The sequence below is a fragment of the Rattus norvegicus genome, chromosome 2 (genome assembly GCF_036323735.1).
Source record: "Rattus norvegicus strain BN/NHsdMcwi chromosome 2, GRCr8, whole genome shotgun sequence".
In the NCBI taxonomy this organism is placed as follows: Eukaryota; Metazoa; Chordata; class Mammalia; order Rodentia; family Muridae; genus Rattus; species Rattus norvegicus.
Window position 1 is genome coordinate 197,746,843 of NC_086020.1, and position 14,608 is coordinate 197,761,450.

General features: G+C 46.2%; 1 protein-coding gene across 3 annotated transcripts in view; it reads right to left on the reverse strand.

Moving 5' to 3' along the window:
* Positions 1 to 252: 252 nt before the first annotated feature.
* Kcnc4 (potassium voltage-gated channel subfamily C member 4) overlaps positions 253 to 14,608 on the reverse strand; it is a 41,373-nt gene continuing 27,017 nt past the window's right edge. The window contains exons 4-5 of one of the 3 annotated variants that reach the window (XR_010063661.1): positions 12,873 to 13,173; positions 253 to 1,591 (exon numbers count right to left, since the gene is read on the reverse strand). Coding sequence is in view for 1 of the 3 variants with exons in the window: in XM_039103131.2 (XP_038959059.1) it covers positions 13,169 to 13,173 (5 nt within the window). In the remaining 2 variants the exon portion in view is untranslated. Of the gene's footprint in view, positions 13,174 to 14,608 lie in introns of all 3 variants that reach the window. The other 2 variants (XR_010063660.1, XM_039103131.2) reach the window with 2 other exon arrangements.

The window sequence follows — 14,608 nt, forward strand, 5'->3', positions numbered from 1 at the left end:
GATGGGAATTTCACCCCCCCCAGAAGCCCCTCTGCCACACTCTTAGACCAACTGTGTGAACATATTAATCAGAGAGGATAATGTCAGCCCTTTTCTGATACCAAATGTGGCACAGGAATTGTACTGAGAGCAACCTAGGGCAGAGGAGGGTAAGTCGGGTTCTCTCTCTTGTTGTCTTTCCTGGTGCTGCTGATTGAGTGATTCAAAGGCTTGCAGAGCATCAGTTCATACACACAAAACAAAGCTCACTCCTTAAGGGGAATCGAAAACGTATTTATCCTTGACCCAAATATGAGTGGCATTAAGATGGCCTGGGAACATGGATATAGGTTTCCCCAACACCACAAACTATGGAAACCATTTCACCGGGCTTTTATAGTTACAGAACAAAAGAAAGTCATAAATCAAGGCATCTTCAGTGCCACAGGAGGAGACATTATATGAGTGGGGTACATGAAAGCAAGCACATCTCACCAGTTATAGTCCCAGGTCCTGACAGCCTTTCTTAGCTTTGGGGTAATGGAACCCAGTGGTCTGATAAGCTAACATCTTCTAAAAGATTTACCTGATACTCACAAGGATATTGGGGCAGACACAGAGGCAGACACTGAATAGTGGCTAGGAGGGCAAAGAAAGCCCAAGTTAATTGGTTCTGGAAATACAATGCTCTAACTCCCTACAGATCGTGACGCTCAAATCCAGTGGCTCTCAGCCTTCCTCATGCTGTGGCCCTTTAATGTAATTCTTCACATCGTGGTAACCTTGAACCATACATTTACTTTGCTGCTACTCCATAACTGGAATTTTGCTACTGTTGTGAATTGTAATGTACATATTTTCAGAGATAGGGGTTTGCCAAAGGGGTCATAACCCACAGGTTGAAATCGCTTTTCTAACCAGGCAACCAGTCTTACAGACTCTTTAATAGGTATGGCTATTTCTTGAGAGTATCAGTCACAAGACACATTGGTAGATGTGAACCATGCCTAAGGAGCTATTACATAAAGCAATAAGGACAAGGACTCTCCAATGAAGGCCCAGAGTACAGAAAAACATGAAGAGCCCCAACCCCACCCTCCATTTCCCCCCTCCTGCCCCGCAGAGGGGTACAGCCTATCTAGGGGAAAATAAGGTTCGTGCTAAGAGGCCAGGTTAGGGAGGTAGGCTGGCGGCTAGGAGGATCAAGCTTTGGGGTGCTCCAGTGTGGGGGATCTGGAAACAATTTGGGTGCAGAGAACTGTTTATCCAGTCGGTCCCTTCTGGTTCTGGCGGTGTCTCAGACGCAGCGGTCCTGCTGCTCCTGGGCCCTCCTCTATGGGGACCCAGAGGTCGTATACAGTTTCCTCTTGGGCCAGGGATGTGAGCAGGGGTGGGCAGTGTTGGTGGTCTCTTCCGCTCTGCAGCCTCAGGAGTGCCCACCTGACCAGGCGGTGAGGTCTCTCTCCCACGGGGTTTGGGAGCAGAGAGCTGCTGCGGGCAGGGATCCTCGGGTTTGGGACTCCCGCTAACCACCAGAAGTGCCTGGTCCTAGAGGAATTTTGCCTCTGTGTGTCCTGAGTTCACCAGGCAGGTCGCTTGCAGCAGAAAAGTTCTGGAAACAATTTGGAACACTATTTCACTTGATGCAAAAGGAAGGAGCTATGCCCTGTTATTGACAGCGACAGAATCTCTGCTATGCTATGATTGTTGGACAATGGAAGTGTTACTTTGTGACAGCTTCAAGGTGGGACCCTTTCTTGGAGACCGTTTTCACCACTAACTCCCTTTTTCCCCCTTTTCTTTGTTTCTCCCAGTGTATCCTTGCTGGCCTCAAACACAGGGTTCCAATGACTCAGTGTCACAGTGCAGGATGACAGTGGCTTTGGAATCAAGGAGAATTGGTTTCAAAACTTGCTGTCAGTCACTGACGCAAGTCAGTTTTTTTTTTTCAAACCTTACTTTCCATAAAGTGGTGACAATCATCTCCATCCCTAGGGCTGTTGTGCTGGTTAAAGATGCTACTGTGACTACCCCTTAGAGCCTGCATAAAATAGCTCAGACATGCCACTTTTACCTAGAAAAAGTAAGCATTGCCATAGGTCCCAGAATTCTTTGTGAGTGCTCACCCTCAAAGGATGAAAACTGGGACTTAGGCAGGGGGTGGTCCAGCATGTTCCTGGCAATGCTGTCTGTCTATATGTGCAAAGGGGGCTGGTGGGGGGGCTAAGTGCCTGCCAGTGGATAAGGACACATAGAATATTATCTATACATGTGACAATATTTTTCAGCCTTGAAAAAGAAGACAAGCCAGTCCTGGTGTTGAAGGCCTGTCGTCCCAGCTTCTCTAAAAGCTCAGGCAGGAGAACCGAAAGTTCAAGGTCTTGCTTGGGTTTCAGAGAGAGAGTTCAAAGCTAACCTGGGTAACTTAGTAAGACCTGTTTCAAAATAGGAGTTTTTCATATTGCTGGGTATGCAGCTTAGTGGTAGAGAATCTACCTAGCATATTTGAGGCCCTGGGTTTAAGGCCAGTAAAACACAAACCCAGGCATGTGAGTACACAACACACACACACACACACACACACACACACACACACACACACACACACACGCACGCACGATCATTGTGCAATTCTGTTTAGATGAGAGATTTGAGTAGAATGGTGTCCTGCAGGCATGGGGCATGGGGGCTGAGGGATTACTGTTTAATTCATTTAGGGATGGTGAAGCATTCTGGAGATAGATGGTGGTGACAGCTGTGCAACTGTTTGAACATACTAATTGTCCGGGTGCGTTAAAGATGGTTAAGACAGTAAATCTACACTGTTGTCATTTGAACAATTAAAAAAAATGCTGCTTTTATTCCACTCCAGAAGCAAAGGTTTTACTGTTTTCTTTCTTCTCTTGAAGAATGTAGACAAGGGCAGACTCTCTGTGACACTTCTGAAAGGTCACCAGCCCTGAGCTTGATACCTAATTATCAGCTGATCCTGCCCAGACTCCCAGAGGGGGCGCTGATTAACAGCGCTCCATTCAGGCCAAGAAATCCATAGATCAGGTTCATTGGAAGCTGGCTGTGTGCTGGAGCAGGGCAGAGGGAGGAAATGGAAGACTCACGTCTACTGCACACCCCATGTGCTAACCAGGTGCCAGGCATGCGAATGAAAAACTCTGTCCTCAGGGGGTTCGCAGTCACCTTTGGCCTCAGTGAAGCAAGGCAGGCTTCACTGTGGAGATGCTTAGGAACGGAAAAGGGAAGATATTTTTCTATTAGCCATGACTTGGGACCTAAAGGCATCTTTCCAGGACTACCGTATGACCTGGCTCTTGAGGTGGCCATTGCTACTTGACCTTGGTAGTGACCTCTAACAATAAAAATGCCTGGTTCTAGACAAGAGGAGCATTAGGCTTGGCTGGCAGCACTACAATTGGCAAGCACTTAGGCCCCGGGGCAGGTAGAGATAAGAAGCCAATCCCAGCTCCCACTTCATAAAGAACTTGCTTTGGCCAGCCTCCCTTTGGGGTCCTAGGCCCCAGGTATTAGAGAACGACCTAGAGTCTGGGGTGCGGGTCTTAAAAGAGGGTCTCATCTTTTTTTTTCTTCTTTAACCTCACAGGAATCCTACTGGGAAATATGGTTGACAGTACAAACTTGGGCCCCAATCCCAAATAAGTACTTTCACCACTCACTCCCTTGTATTTATTTGTGGAGACTTGAGCCTTTAATTCAGTTTTAAGTGACCGTTTAGCTTTTGCTTTAAAACTGTGCTGAGATAAAATCTGCCAAAGCACAATTTTTGTTTTTATTGTTTGGTTTTTTTTTCAAAGTATAATTTCCAAAAATAAAATCTAAAAAGGAAAAACATGTGATTCTCATAAAAAGATTTGGTTGATTGGTAAGGAGGATTCAGCTGGGGGAGGGGGCAGTTGGTAAGAGAGGGTAATGGAGGGTTGTAAATGACCAACATTCACTAGTGCCTATATGAAATTGTTCAAGAATTTAAAAAGGAACTAAGAGCCCCCGAATATTATTTTAAAACAACAACAACAAAATGTTCATTAACAATAAAATGATAATGTTGGTTTAAAGTCACTTGAGCAATGGCGTGTGAGAGGGAAACAAGTAAAGACCCTGCTTTTTATAGCTGTTGCTTTGCTCGTTGTTTATCATTTAAGACAAACTTGATTAATAGCGAGGCAGTGACATTGATTTCATTTCATACAGGAAAGAAGTCATTGGAACTCTACCCCAGAAGACATGGTTCAAGTTAATGTGCACGTTCACAGTCTGGTTTCTTGATTAATAATAATAATAACAACAATAGTAATAATAATAGTAATAATAATGATATATGACAGTCCATCTTCTAGAGCTACTTTCCAATAGATATGCGCCCTGAGTGTGATTAGCTGTTTTTAGCAACCACATTAATAAAACCATGAGCTGGAGAGGTGGCTCAGTGGTTAAGAGCACTGACTGCTGCTCCTCCAGAGTTCCTGAGTTCAATTCCCAGCAACCACATGGTGGCTCACAACCATCTGTAATGGGATCTGATGCCCTCTTCTGGTGTGTCTGAAGAAAGCAACAGTGTACTCATATAAATAAATAAATCTTAAAAAAAAAAGAAACCTTTTTAAAAAAGACTTACTTATTTTATGTATACAAGTACACTGTAGCTGTCTTCAGACCAGAAGAGGGCATCAGATCCCATTACAGATGGTTGTGAGCCACCATGTGGTTGCTGGGAATCGAACTCAGGACCTCTGGAAGAGTAGTCAGTGCTCTTAACCGCGGAGCCATCTCTCCAGCCCAAAAAGAAGCCTTTTAAAAAAATAAAATAAAATAAAACCTTGGCACTGTAGAGATGGCAGAATGGCTAAAAGTACTTACTTGCTACTCTTACAGAAACTCACCTACACGACAGCTCACAACCATCTCTAACTCCAGTTCCAGGGGATCCAGTGCTGGCTTTTGAATGCATTAGGTATACTGGTGGTGTACAGTTATACATACAGGGAAAACACATAAATAAAATAACAAACAAAGAAAGCTGGGTGGCAGTTGCGCATACCTTTAATCCCAGCACTCAGGAGGCAGAGGGAGGTGGATCAATTAGCTCAAGGGCAGCCTGATGAACAGAGAGTTCTAGGACAGCCAGAGATACACAGAGAAATCCTGTCTTAAAAACCCAAATAAGAGGTTGGGGATTTAGCTCGGTGGTAGAGCGCTTGCCTAGCAAGTGCAAGGCCCTGGGTTCAGTCCTCAGCTCCAAAAGAAAAAAAAATACCCCAAATAAAATAGGTAAATAGATAGATGGATAGATGGATAGATGGACAGCATGATAGTTTGTATAAGCTTGGCCCAGGGAGTGGCACTGTTGGAAGGTGTGGCCTTTTTGGAGTAGGAGTGGCCTTGTGGGTGTGGGCTTTCATACCCTGGTCGTAGTTGCCTGGGAGTCAGTATTCTGCCAGCAGCCTTCAGATGAAGATGTAGAACTCTCAGTTCTGCCTGCACCATGCCTACCTAGATGCCACCAAGCTCCCACCTTGATGAGAATGGACTGAACCTCTGAACCTGTAAGCCGGCCCCAATTAAATGTTGTCCTTTTTAAGACTTGCTTTTGTCATGTTTTTGCTGAAAGCAGCAAAAACAAAGACAGACAGACAGACAGATGATGAAACCATAAACTGGCTGTGGTGTATATGCCTTTAATCTCAGCCCTTAGGAGGCAGAGGCAGATGGACTTAGTGAGCTTGAGGCCAACTTTTCCTCCATAATGAGTCCTAAGATACCCAGAGCTACATAATGAGACTCTGACTAGGGACAAAACAAAACTGAAAGAAAGCCAAAAGCCAGACACTTGTAATCCCAACACTTAGGAGGTTAAGACAAGAGGATTTAGAGTTTGTGGTCGTTATGAACCATATATCAAGACCCTTTCTCAAAAGAAACAAAACCTCCAACCAAAACACACAAAGAAGCAAAAACAAACACAAAAGAAATTTCAATAATATGTTTTAACCCGACGAGTCCAAAATATTGTCATCTTGGCATATGGCACTAGCCACATTTCAAGAGCTCAACAGCCATCTGTGAATTACAGTTCTGGAGAATTCAATAATCTTCATGTGGATGTGTTAAATGAAGCTTCCATATGACAATGAAGAAATGTAGTCCTTCACTTGGCCTCATCTGTACTTGAGATCGTTCTTTATAACAAATGTTCCTAGACTCCTACGACCCAACAAAGATTCCAGGAAAGGTGACCCTAAACTGTGGATCCTAACAGGGTTTGTGCAAAGCAGTGGCTGTCCAGGGCTATAAGACACAACATCCTGTGGGCAGATCGTAGATCAGGACACATTTTAGTTTGCAAGGTGGAGGCTATAGTGGAAGGACACTTTAAACAGAAGGCCAAGTGAGTCTAAGGCAGGGGAGGGCACATGTTTAAGGAACAGTGATGGGGGGCTGTGGCTGGAGAACAGGGTGTATGGAGCAGGCAAGGCATGGACTGACTAAGGTCTGGCAGGCAGGCTGAGACCTGAGGTCAAGGGTCTGGAGAAGCCATGGTGGCATGTCCAATGTACATCCAGAAAGGAAAGAACATGTCTTATCTTAAGCTCTTTCAAGGAGCTCTGAGCCCGATGGCTGGTCACATCTTTTCTGACTTTTTCCCTCTTGTTATCACCACTGTGACTGGGGATAAAATTCATATCATGGTTGGTAGGTAAAAATGTTTTTGGCCACCAAACGACAGAGATGATGTCCACATCCAGGATGATGAAAGCATTGGTAGATGGGGCAAAGTGATTTCCAAGGTCGCCAGTGAACAAAGACTCCTGGGACTGAGGGAGGCGACGTGATGACCGGTGGCCTCATGGTTGATCTCAGGCAGCCTTTAGGTCAGGTTCATGTGAGATATGAATATCCACCCAAGTCTGGCATTAACTCGCTCAAAGCAAGAAAGAGCAGATAAGAGGTGACTTGGAGTTCTCTTGCCCTGAGTCCTTTACAAGCATTCTCTAAATCACTGGTCTCAGCTTCTAGAAGAAGCAGGCCAAAGGGGAGTAGGTAAAGCTGGAATAGATCACACAGAATAAGAAGAACCAAGAACGTCTCAATTCTTGGCAATATTCTCCTGGGTCTCCCACCCTATCAACATCAGTAGGACACTAATTCGTTTTGCTGCTAGTCCTACAGGAGAAACAGTACATGGGCACAGAACAGGCATTGGTAGGATAGAACCTGTAGCTACCAGGATGAAAAGAGGCAGCGTGGGGGAGATTTGATGATGCTCTGTGGTCAGCTGACTCTCCTGTATGCTCATTCGTGGGGGCAGGGCTGGGTCTTTAGCCAGATGCTTGGAGAGCTGGTGTTGGGTAGGCAGCAGGCTCTAGTTGAATGAGTTAGGGTCCTTCTGTCCCTTGGGCTACGCAATTACCATATGCAAGACCAACCATCCAGGGGAATCAGGGAAGTGCTCATCTCATCTCCTTGGAGATGAGACTCCCCCTGCTTCGGTTTCCACACTTTTTGCTATGAACCAATTGCGGCTGGGTTTCACAGAAATGCCTTCTGATGATGGGGAGAGGAGAGAAAAACGAAAGCCCAGAGAAGCAGAGGCTACTGAATTGGAACTTGGGAATGGAGCCAGGCCTGCCAGCTCCCAGCTCCATGTTTAGAAATGAGCTCCACAAAAATGTCAAATAGTTGGTTAAAGCCAAAATGCAGTGGGATCTCCGGTTGTGTTCCAAATACCACATGCACGTTCAGTTGCCTCTCTACCAGCCACCTACACCACCAGCATTTCTGCCGAGACCTTTGGTCCCTCCATCTCCCACCTCCAACCAGACTTAAACACCCAGCCCCAGCCCTTGGGGGGCAGGGTGTGGGTAACTGTGCTCACTCACCCTGTCCTAGTTTATGAAGGGGAAGACATGAGAAGGACAGGAGGCTTCATGATCATCAGTTCCTGAGCTCAGTTGTAAGTATGGGATTTCATTCAAGTCCCAAGGATCTATGAGGTTTGACAGCCCTATCCCTCAGTGACAAGTGGGAGGGAGCTGTAGCTCGTTTGTTAACTGCCAAAGATCACACAGCCTGGGTACAAGCCAGGCTAGAGTTTAAGGTCCTGTCCAGTTAGTTCCAAGAAGCCCTGAGCTGAACTGTAAGAAAACAAACAAGCAACAACAACAACAACAACAACAGTGAAGAAACAAAATCATCTAGGAGTAGATGGAAAACTATCACCCAAGGATGGCTGTCTTCAAAGTCTATGCAGTGTATAACCCTTTTTGATTTTTTAAAAAAGACCTCCCCCAAACTGATCAGATTTACTAGGTCTCTCTCTTCCTCCCTAAGTGTGTGTATAGACAGTAAGGACTTCTGAAAGATAGTCTGGGAGAAATGCAGAGCTGCCTAGAAGAGGCACTGAGCTCTCTATAAGAGGTCCAGGCAAGATGAACAGCCCGTAGGAAGCAGAGAGCAGTCACGGTGCTGCCTAGAAGCAGAGAGACCAGCTGACCTGCCTGAGAAAGGCTCAGACCAACTGATCTATCTGAAAAGGGCACTCCAGCCTGCTGAGCTGTCTGCAAACTGAGCGCTTGGTACCAATGTGGAGGACCTAGGTTTGACCCACATGGCAGCTTACAGATGTCTGTAACTCTAGTTCTAAGGGATCCAAAAACTATCTTCTGATGCACTCCTCTGGTTTTTGTAGACACTGGGCATGAACATGGTACACACACACACATATATGCAAGCAAAACACGGATACACATAAAATTATATTTTTAAAAAAATCCTTTCCCCTTGCAGCCAGCAGCATCCATACATAGAATAAAAACCCAGAATAGTCTTGGTCTTAAAGTAACTTTACACTTGCCAAAGATAGGTGGTGTCAGGCTAACTCTCTTATAAGCCAGCCTGTTAAAAGTAATGATTACATGAGGAAAACATCCCCTAAAAAAGAGCCCCAATTAATTCATGCCAGAATGGAATGTATACTTCCAAGACTGACCTACCTCTGAGGTTTTGATCCGTGTCTTCCTTAAATTGTGCCTGCTCTGCCCATTTGGGCATTTGCTCAGCAGATGAACATGTGGGATTTGCCCAGTGATTCTATTTCTAGATTGTTTGGTTCATTTTAGTTTCCATAGTCTTGGCCTTCAATAGTCAGGCCTTCTTCCTGTCTCTCTGCCTTTGCCTCCTTCCCTCCCTCTCTTCTTCCTTCCTTCCCTCTTCTCTATCTTCTGTGCTCCCATCCCCCTCTTTCTCCATTTCTAGACTCCTGACTTTTTGGTCTGCTTCCTGTCACTGTAACAAATACCTGAGATGAGCATCTCAGTAGGAGGCCTGATAGTTTGGCTTGTGGTTTCAGAGGCATCAGTGCATGGCCACTAGGTTCTGTCATTTGGGGACCGTGGACAAACAGTCCATCGTGGCAGGAACACACAGCAGAGCAACACTAGGCCGTGTGAACTGATAGAAAGGTGGAACTGGCATCTACTCAGGGCTAGGCCTGTTCACTTCATGGAGGCCCAAAAGAAAAGGGAGGAGAAAGGACTAGAACTCCCATATCCTCCTTAATGCCACTCCCCCAGGAACCTAACTTCTTCCCACTAGGCCTTATGTCTTCTTTATGTCTTCTGGGTTCTGTTGCCAGGTAATATAGCACCTTGAACAGGGGACCAGGACTTAGGGAAACTACAGATCCAAACTGTAGCATCTGTTTCCAATGTGTCCTGTGCTTTCTCCCACCCCACTGTCTCCCCAACTCTACTTTCAGTATGTGTGAGTGTGTGTGTGTGTGTGTGTGTGTGTGTGTGTGTGTGTGTGTGTGTGGTGTAGGCAAGCCTTTGGCCTTAGAGGAGAGATAAAAAGCAGCTTGTTAAAATTAGGGCTGAGTTACCCTAACCATGGACATAGTCCAGGAAGCAGGTGGCATCATGGACAGCAAGCACATATTATCCTGCCTCTGGGTCACTAAGAAGGAAATGTCTGTACCAAAGAGGAGCCTCATGGATATTAATGTCCCAGGGCCTGGTCTCAAACTGGACACATACATCTCATCATCCCACACTAGATAGTTTTAGCAAGGGATTTGGGAGAAATCATTTCTGGTACTTTTTATTGTTGAAATCAGATCTGAAACCTTATCCCCTGGCTAGTTTCCCCAAGGACATATATTGGTCACTGTTCTGCTGACTGGGTCTGTCCAGGTTTTCACACATTCCATCTCTCTCTTCCTCCCAATAGACTCTGAGATGCAGGGTTTCTTAGAGAAGGAGCCAAATTCAGGGGGGTTCATTTGCCCAATGCCATAGAGTTCCCAAGCAACAAAAATGGTTGCATTAGAATTTGCTGGATACAGCCAGTGTGGATTGATAGTAGTGGTGATATTGAGTGAAACCCATGGCTGAGTCTGGTCACAGACTTAGTGATGGGTGCACAAGACCAGAACCAGCCCAAATGAATTTGAGCTCATGAAATCTACCTGCAGTTTACCTCTCGTTCTGCTTTTCTTGTCTGGAATGAGATTGCTCAGATGAGTGACTGCCTGCACGGAGCACAGAACTTGCTTTCCTTGTTGTTAGTACTCAATCAAAGGGACTTGTGTTCTCCAGCTTTCTGAGGCAATTGCGTCTGACCATAGAACACCCACATCCCTAAAAGTTCAGGGAATTGGGAGCCCTTCACGCCAGCTCCTGCTTTACATGATCTCAGAGGACCTGTTCAGAGTCTAATTTACCTCAGCACTTTGGGTGATGTGATGTTTCTGTGGGTTCACCCCAACTTCACAAATGTGGAGGCTCAGCAGCATCAAGGACCTGGCTTGGACCCTACAGAGCACTGCTCCCCTTTCTAGGCCTCCCTTTCTGTGACTCACTTCTTCAGCAGGGCTCTTTGTCCAAAGTACAAACTACATACTGAGTGAGAGCTGAGGGGAGAAAGAGGCACAGAATGTTCACCGTGAAGACTGAGAAGGAAGAAGGCTGGAGGGAAATGGCCCAGGACACAAGCCTCTGGCTGTCCTGAGCAGACTGTACAGATTCAAGGTCACTAACCCCAGAAAGGAAAACAAAAAGCTTTAATTATTTAGAGCCCAGGAGCTGGAGGGCTGTGATGAGAACAATGGATGGGAGAGGGCATGGACTTGGTGGTGGGGCGCTAAAGAAATTCTAAGACACAGATGTAAGCTGGAATGACAGAGGCAAAAGACACAAGTTGACAGGAGTCAACAGTGGGCGGCCAACTCATTCACAGGCCATTCTCCTGTGAGCTCCTAAGCAGAGGCTTAGGTTAGTAAACAAGCAAGATGTCATCACTGTGGTAAGTATGCAAAGTGCTTATTGTGCACACGTGAAGAGCAGGCCCTGGGAGAGCTCTGGAAGGACTCTCAGAGCTGATACTTTCGTGAGCCTTGAGAGACTCGGAAGCTTACCAGGAAAAAGACTCAATACCAGTATGTGGGAGGGGCCAAAAAGGAGAAGGATCTTTTAGACTAAGGCAGATACTACTCCTCAGTGTTCTGATAGCTTAATTCAGTGCTGGGGGTTGAACTCCGGGTCTTTTGAATGCTGCTACATAAGCTCTCTAATCTTGAACTACAGCCTAAGCGCCTTCGCTTGTTTCGTGGTTAATCAGAGCCAGGCAATAAATCCCCGTGGAGACCTGTCCTCTAATTTTACCCATGCAAGGACGATTTGCCTTCTTTAGATTTAAAAAACAAAAACAAACAAGCAAAAGCCTATCCTGCTTCCGGCTCTTTGGTGCTACAATCTATGATACAATAAGGTTTTTGCTCTGAACGGTGAGAAGTCTTGCAATTTTATCTCCTGGAAAATAAAACATACACAGACTCTAATTCATGCTGGAATGTGGATGATTAACATTTTCTTGTTCCTAGATTAGATGGTGAAGTTCAAGTAAACTTAGTGGAAACGTCATGAAAGGGAGCAAGGAGAAGGCAGCAGCAGGAGGAAGGCAGAGTGCCTTAGCCAAGAGGTGGGAAGCCGGAAGAAATGGGGCATTCTAGAAACTAACATTTCAACCGTGTGTAGGGAAATTCAGCTTGTCACAATTCAGCACTGAGGTCCAGAGAGAAAAAGAGAACGGTTTCCCTGGGGCCTTCTCCCTCCCCATCCTGCCCAGGTTTCCTGGGATCTGGTTGCTACCTCTAGTGGGATCCTAAGAGAAATGACATCCCCAAGTGGGCTTGCCAGGAGTATAAACAGTGCTGTCCCCTAAGGGGACAGAGGGACTGCTGCTACACTAATATCACAAGATGTCAGGGTGAGACTGTTCCCCAGACATTGTAAGGTGCACTGACTACTCACTGGGCTGACTGATGGCTCAGGAAAGTGCTGCTTCTCCACAGAGGCAGCCATGATGGTGGTGGTGCAAAGACACACCTCTGTTTTCTATGGCAACTGGGGAGCTGCCACCCCAGGGAAGCCACCATGGCAACAGCTATTGCAGAACAGCTAGGAGCCTCTGGGCCTCCAGGCTTCCTGGGCTTGGCTCCTTGGTCTTCTTGAGAGGTCATTGGCTTGCCTAGGACTTAAAGAAGAGGTAGAGGCAGTCACCTCTAAGCCTGGCCTCTGGGTCTTAGAGTCTACAAAGGAGTCTGTCAGTGGTTAGTTTGCTGTGAACATTTCACCACTGATTAATAAGGACTCTGAAAGTCACAGGGCCAGAGAACTAGATACAGAGGACAGAAGGAAGCGATGCAAAGCTGGTTTCCAAGATCAGAAGTAGAGTTGAGCTCCGGTTAAGGAATCTTGGTTTCTTGTCTCTACAAAGGTTTTCCTACAACCTACAACCACAGGGTATATGACCCGACAGTGGGAAACCCCTCTTGGTCAGTGAACCAAAGCACCCTGCCATCCCACCTGAGGCCTAGGCAGGACCATGAGGCTTGGGGTTTCATGAAGAATAAGATTCTTGGCAGTACTGGCTAGAGGTGAATGCTGGACCAGGCAGCTGGGTCCCAGAGTTCTCCTTCCCTCTTCTCAGCCTCACTTTCAGCCCTCCTGACTGATAAGGACTCTCCTCTTCATCCTCTTCATCCTCTATTTTTCATTAGTTCTTCAACTCTTCTTCCTTTTTCCTTCTTTATCTTGTTTTCTTATGCTTGCTTCTTTCTTTCTTGTTATTTATTCATTTGGTTAAACATTTCATTGAGCATTTACTCTGCAAGAGAAGCCAGGAGGAGTCAGTACTCTTGAGTAGCCTGCAGTGGGGCAGGGGTACTCCACTAGCGCCGCCCCCCCCAAATCAGGTAGAAAATGGAGAGCTCTGAAGGCAGAGAGATGAAGAGCTGTTGTGCTTGTGCGCTCGCTCGCTCTCTCTCTCTCTCTCTCTCTCTCTCTCTCTCTCTCTCTCTCTCTCATTATTCTGACAGCTTCTCAGGCAGGAAATGTATAATGGAAAGAGAACAGCTTTCACATGTTCCCCAAGGGCTCCCAGGAATGCCCTAGAAGTGAGACACCTGAGCCAACTGAAGGCACGGCTGAGCTCAGCAACTGTGGGCTTGGTTGGTCTCCTGCTTCTCATTCATTCATAAAATAGGGACTGAGCCCCTAGGATTGTGCTAGGCTCTAGCAATACACAGGGGCAAATATGCAGCAGTACAGAGGGACGAGAAGAAACATGAAGGAAACCAGCTGGCTGAGATAGAAAACAACAGAAGACCAACTGGGGCTCCATTGGACAGATGGCTCCATTGGCAATGTGTCTGTTGCACAAGTATGAGGACCTGAATTCAGATCCCCATGCCAACAAACAAACAAAAGTCCAGGTAGGGAGGTATCCACCTTTAACTGTTGCACTAGAGAAAGGGAGACAGCAAAGACAGGTAGATCCATCTACTGAGCTTGTGGGCCAGTCAGCCTAGATGAATTAATGAGACCTATGTTGAGGGTTTCGATAGATGGATCGATCGATAGATAGATAGATGATAGATAGATAGATAGATAGATAGATAGATAGATAGATAGATAGATAGATAGATAGATAGAGCATGCAGAGGTCTAGAAAGTGGCTTAGCAGCTAAAAGTGCTTGCTGCATTATAACAAATCGCCCAAATTGGACTTAATCCCCAAACTCCACAGAAAAAGCCTTATGCCATCGTGCATCTGTAGTCCCAGCACTCCTACAACACGATAGAGGACACAGGAGAATCTGGGTCAACCAGTTCATGGGTCAACCAGCCTGGGGGATGTGATGCAGTGAAAGAAGGTGAGACCTGACTTTGGAAGGTTGTCCTCTGACTTCCACATGTACGGGTGCAACAGGAGCGTGCACATATACCACAGCCACACGAATAAGGAAAGATAACTGCTACACTGCCCATGATCACAGAAAGGGAAATGGCAAAAGGAAAAAAATATACATATGATGGGGTGAGGGCAGGGACCTGGCAAGGAAAGCACACTGAGGTTGGGAGCATGGGCTCTTTTGCCTCATGTGAAGGGTAAGAAGAACTCAGCCAAGCAAAGGGCTGAAGGGGGTAGACAAGGAAAATGGAAGAGAGAACAGAGAGGAAAAGCTAAGGGTAAAGCCAAGCTAGGGGGCCCCTGGAATCTGAATTCAGAGTTGGGGTGAGTCTGCAGAGGTGGGGGTGGG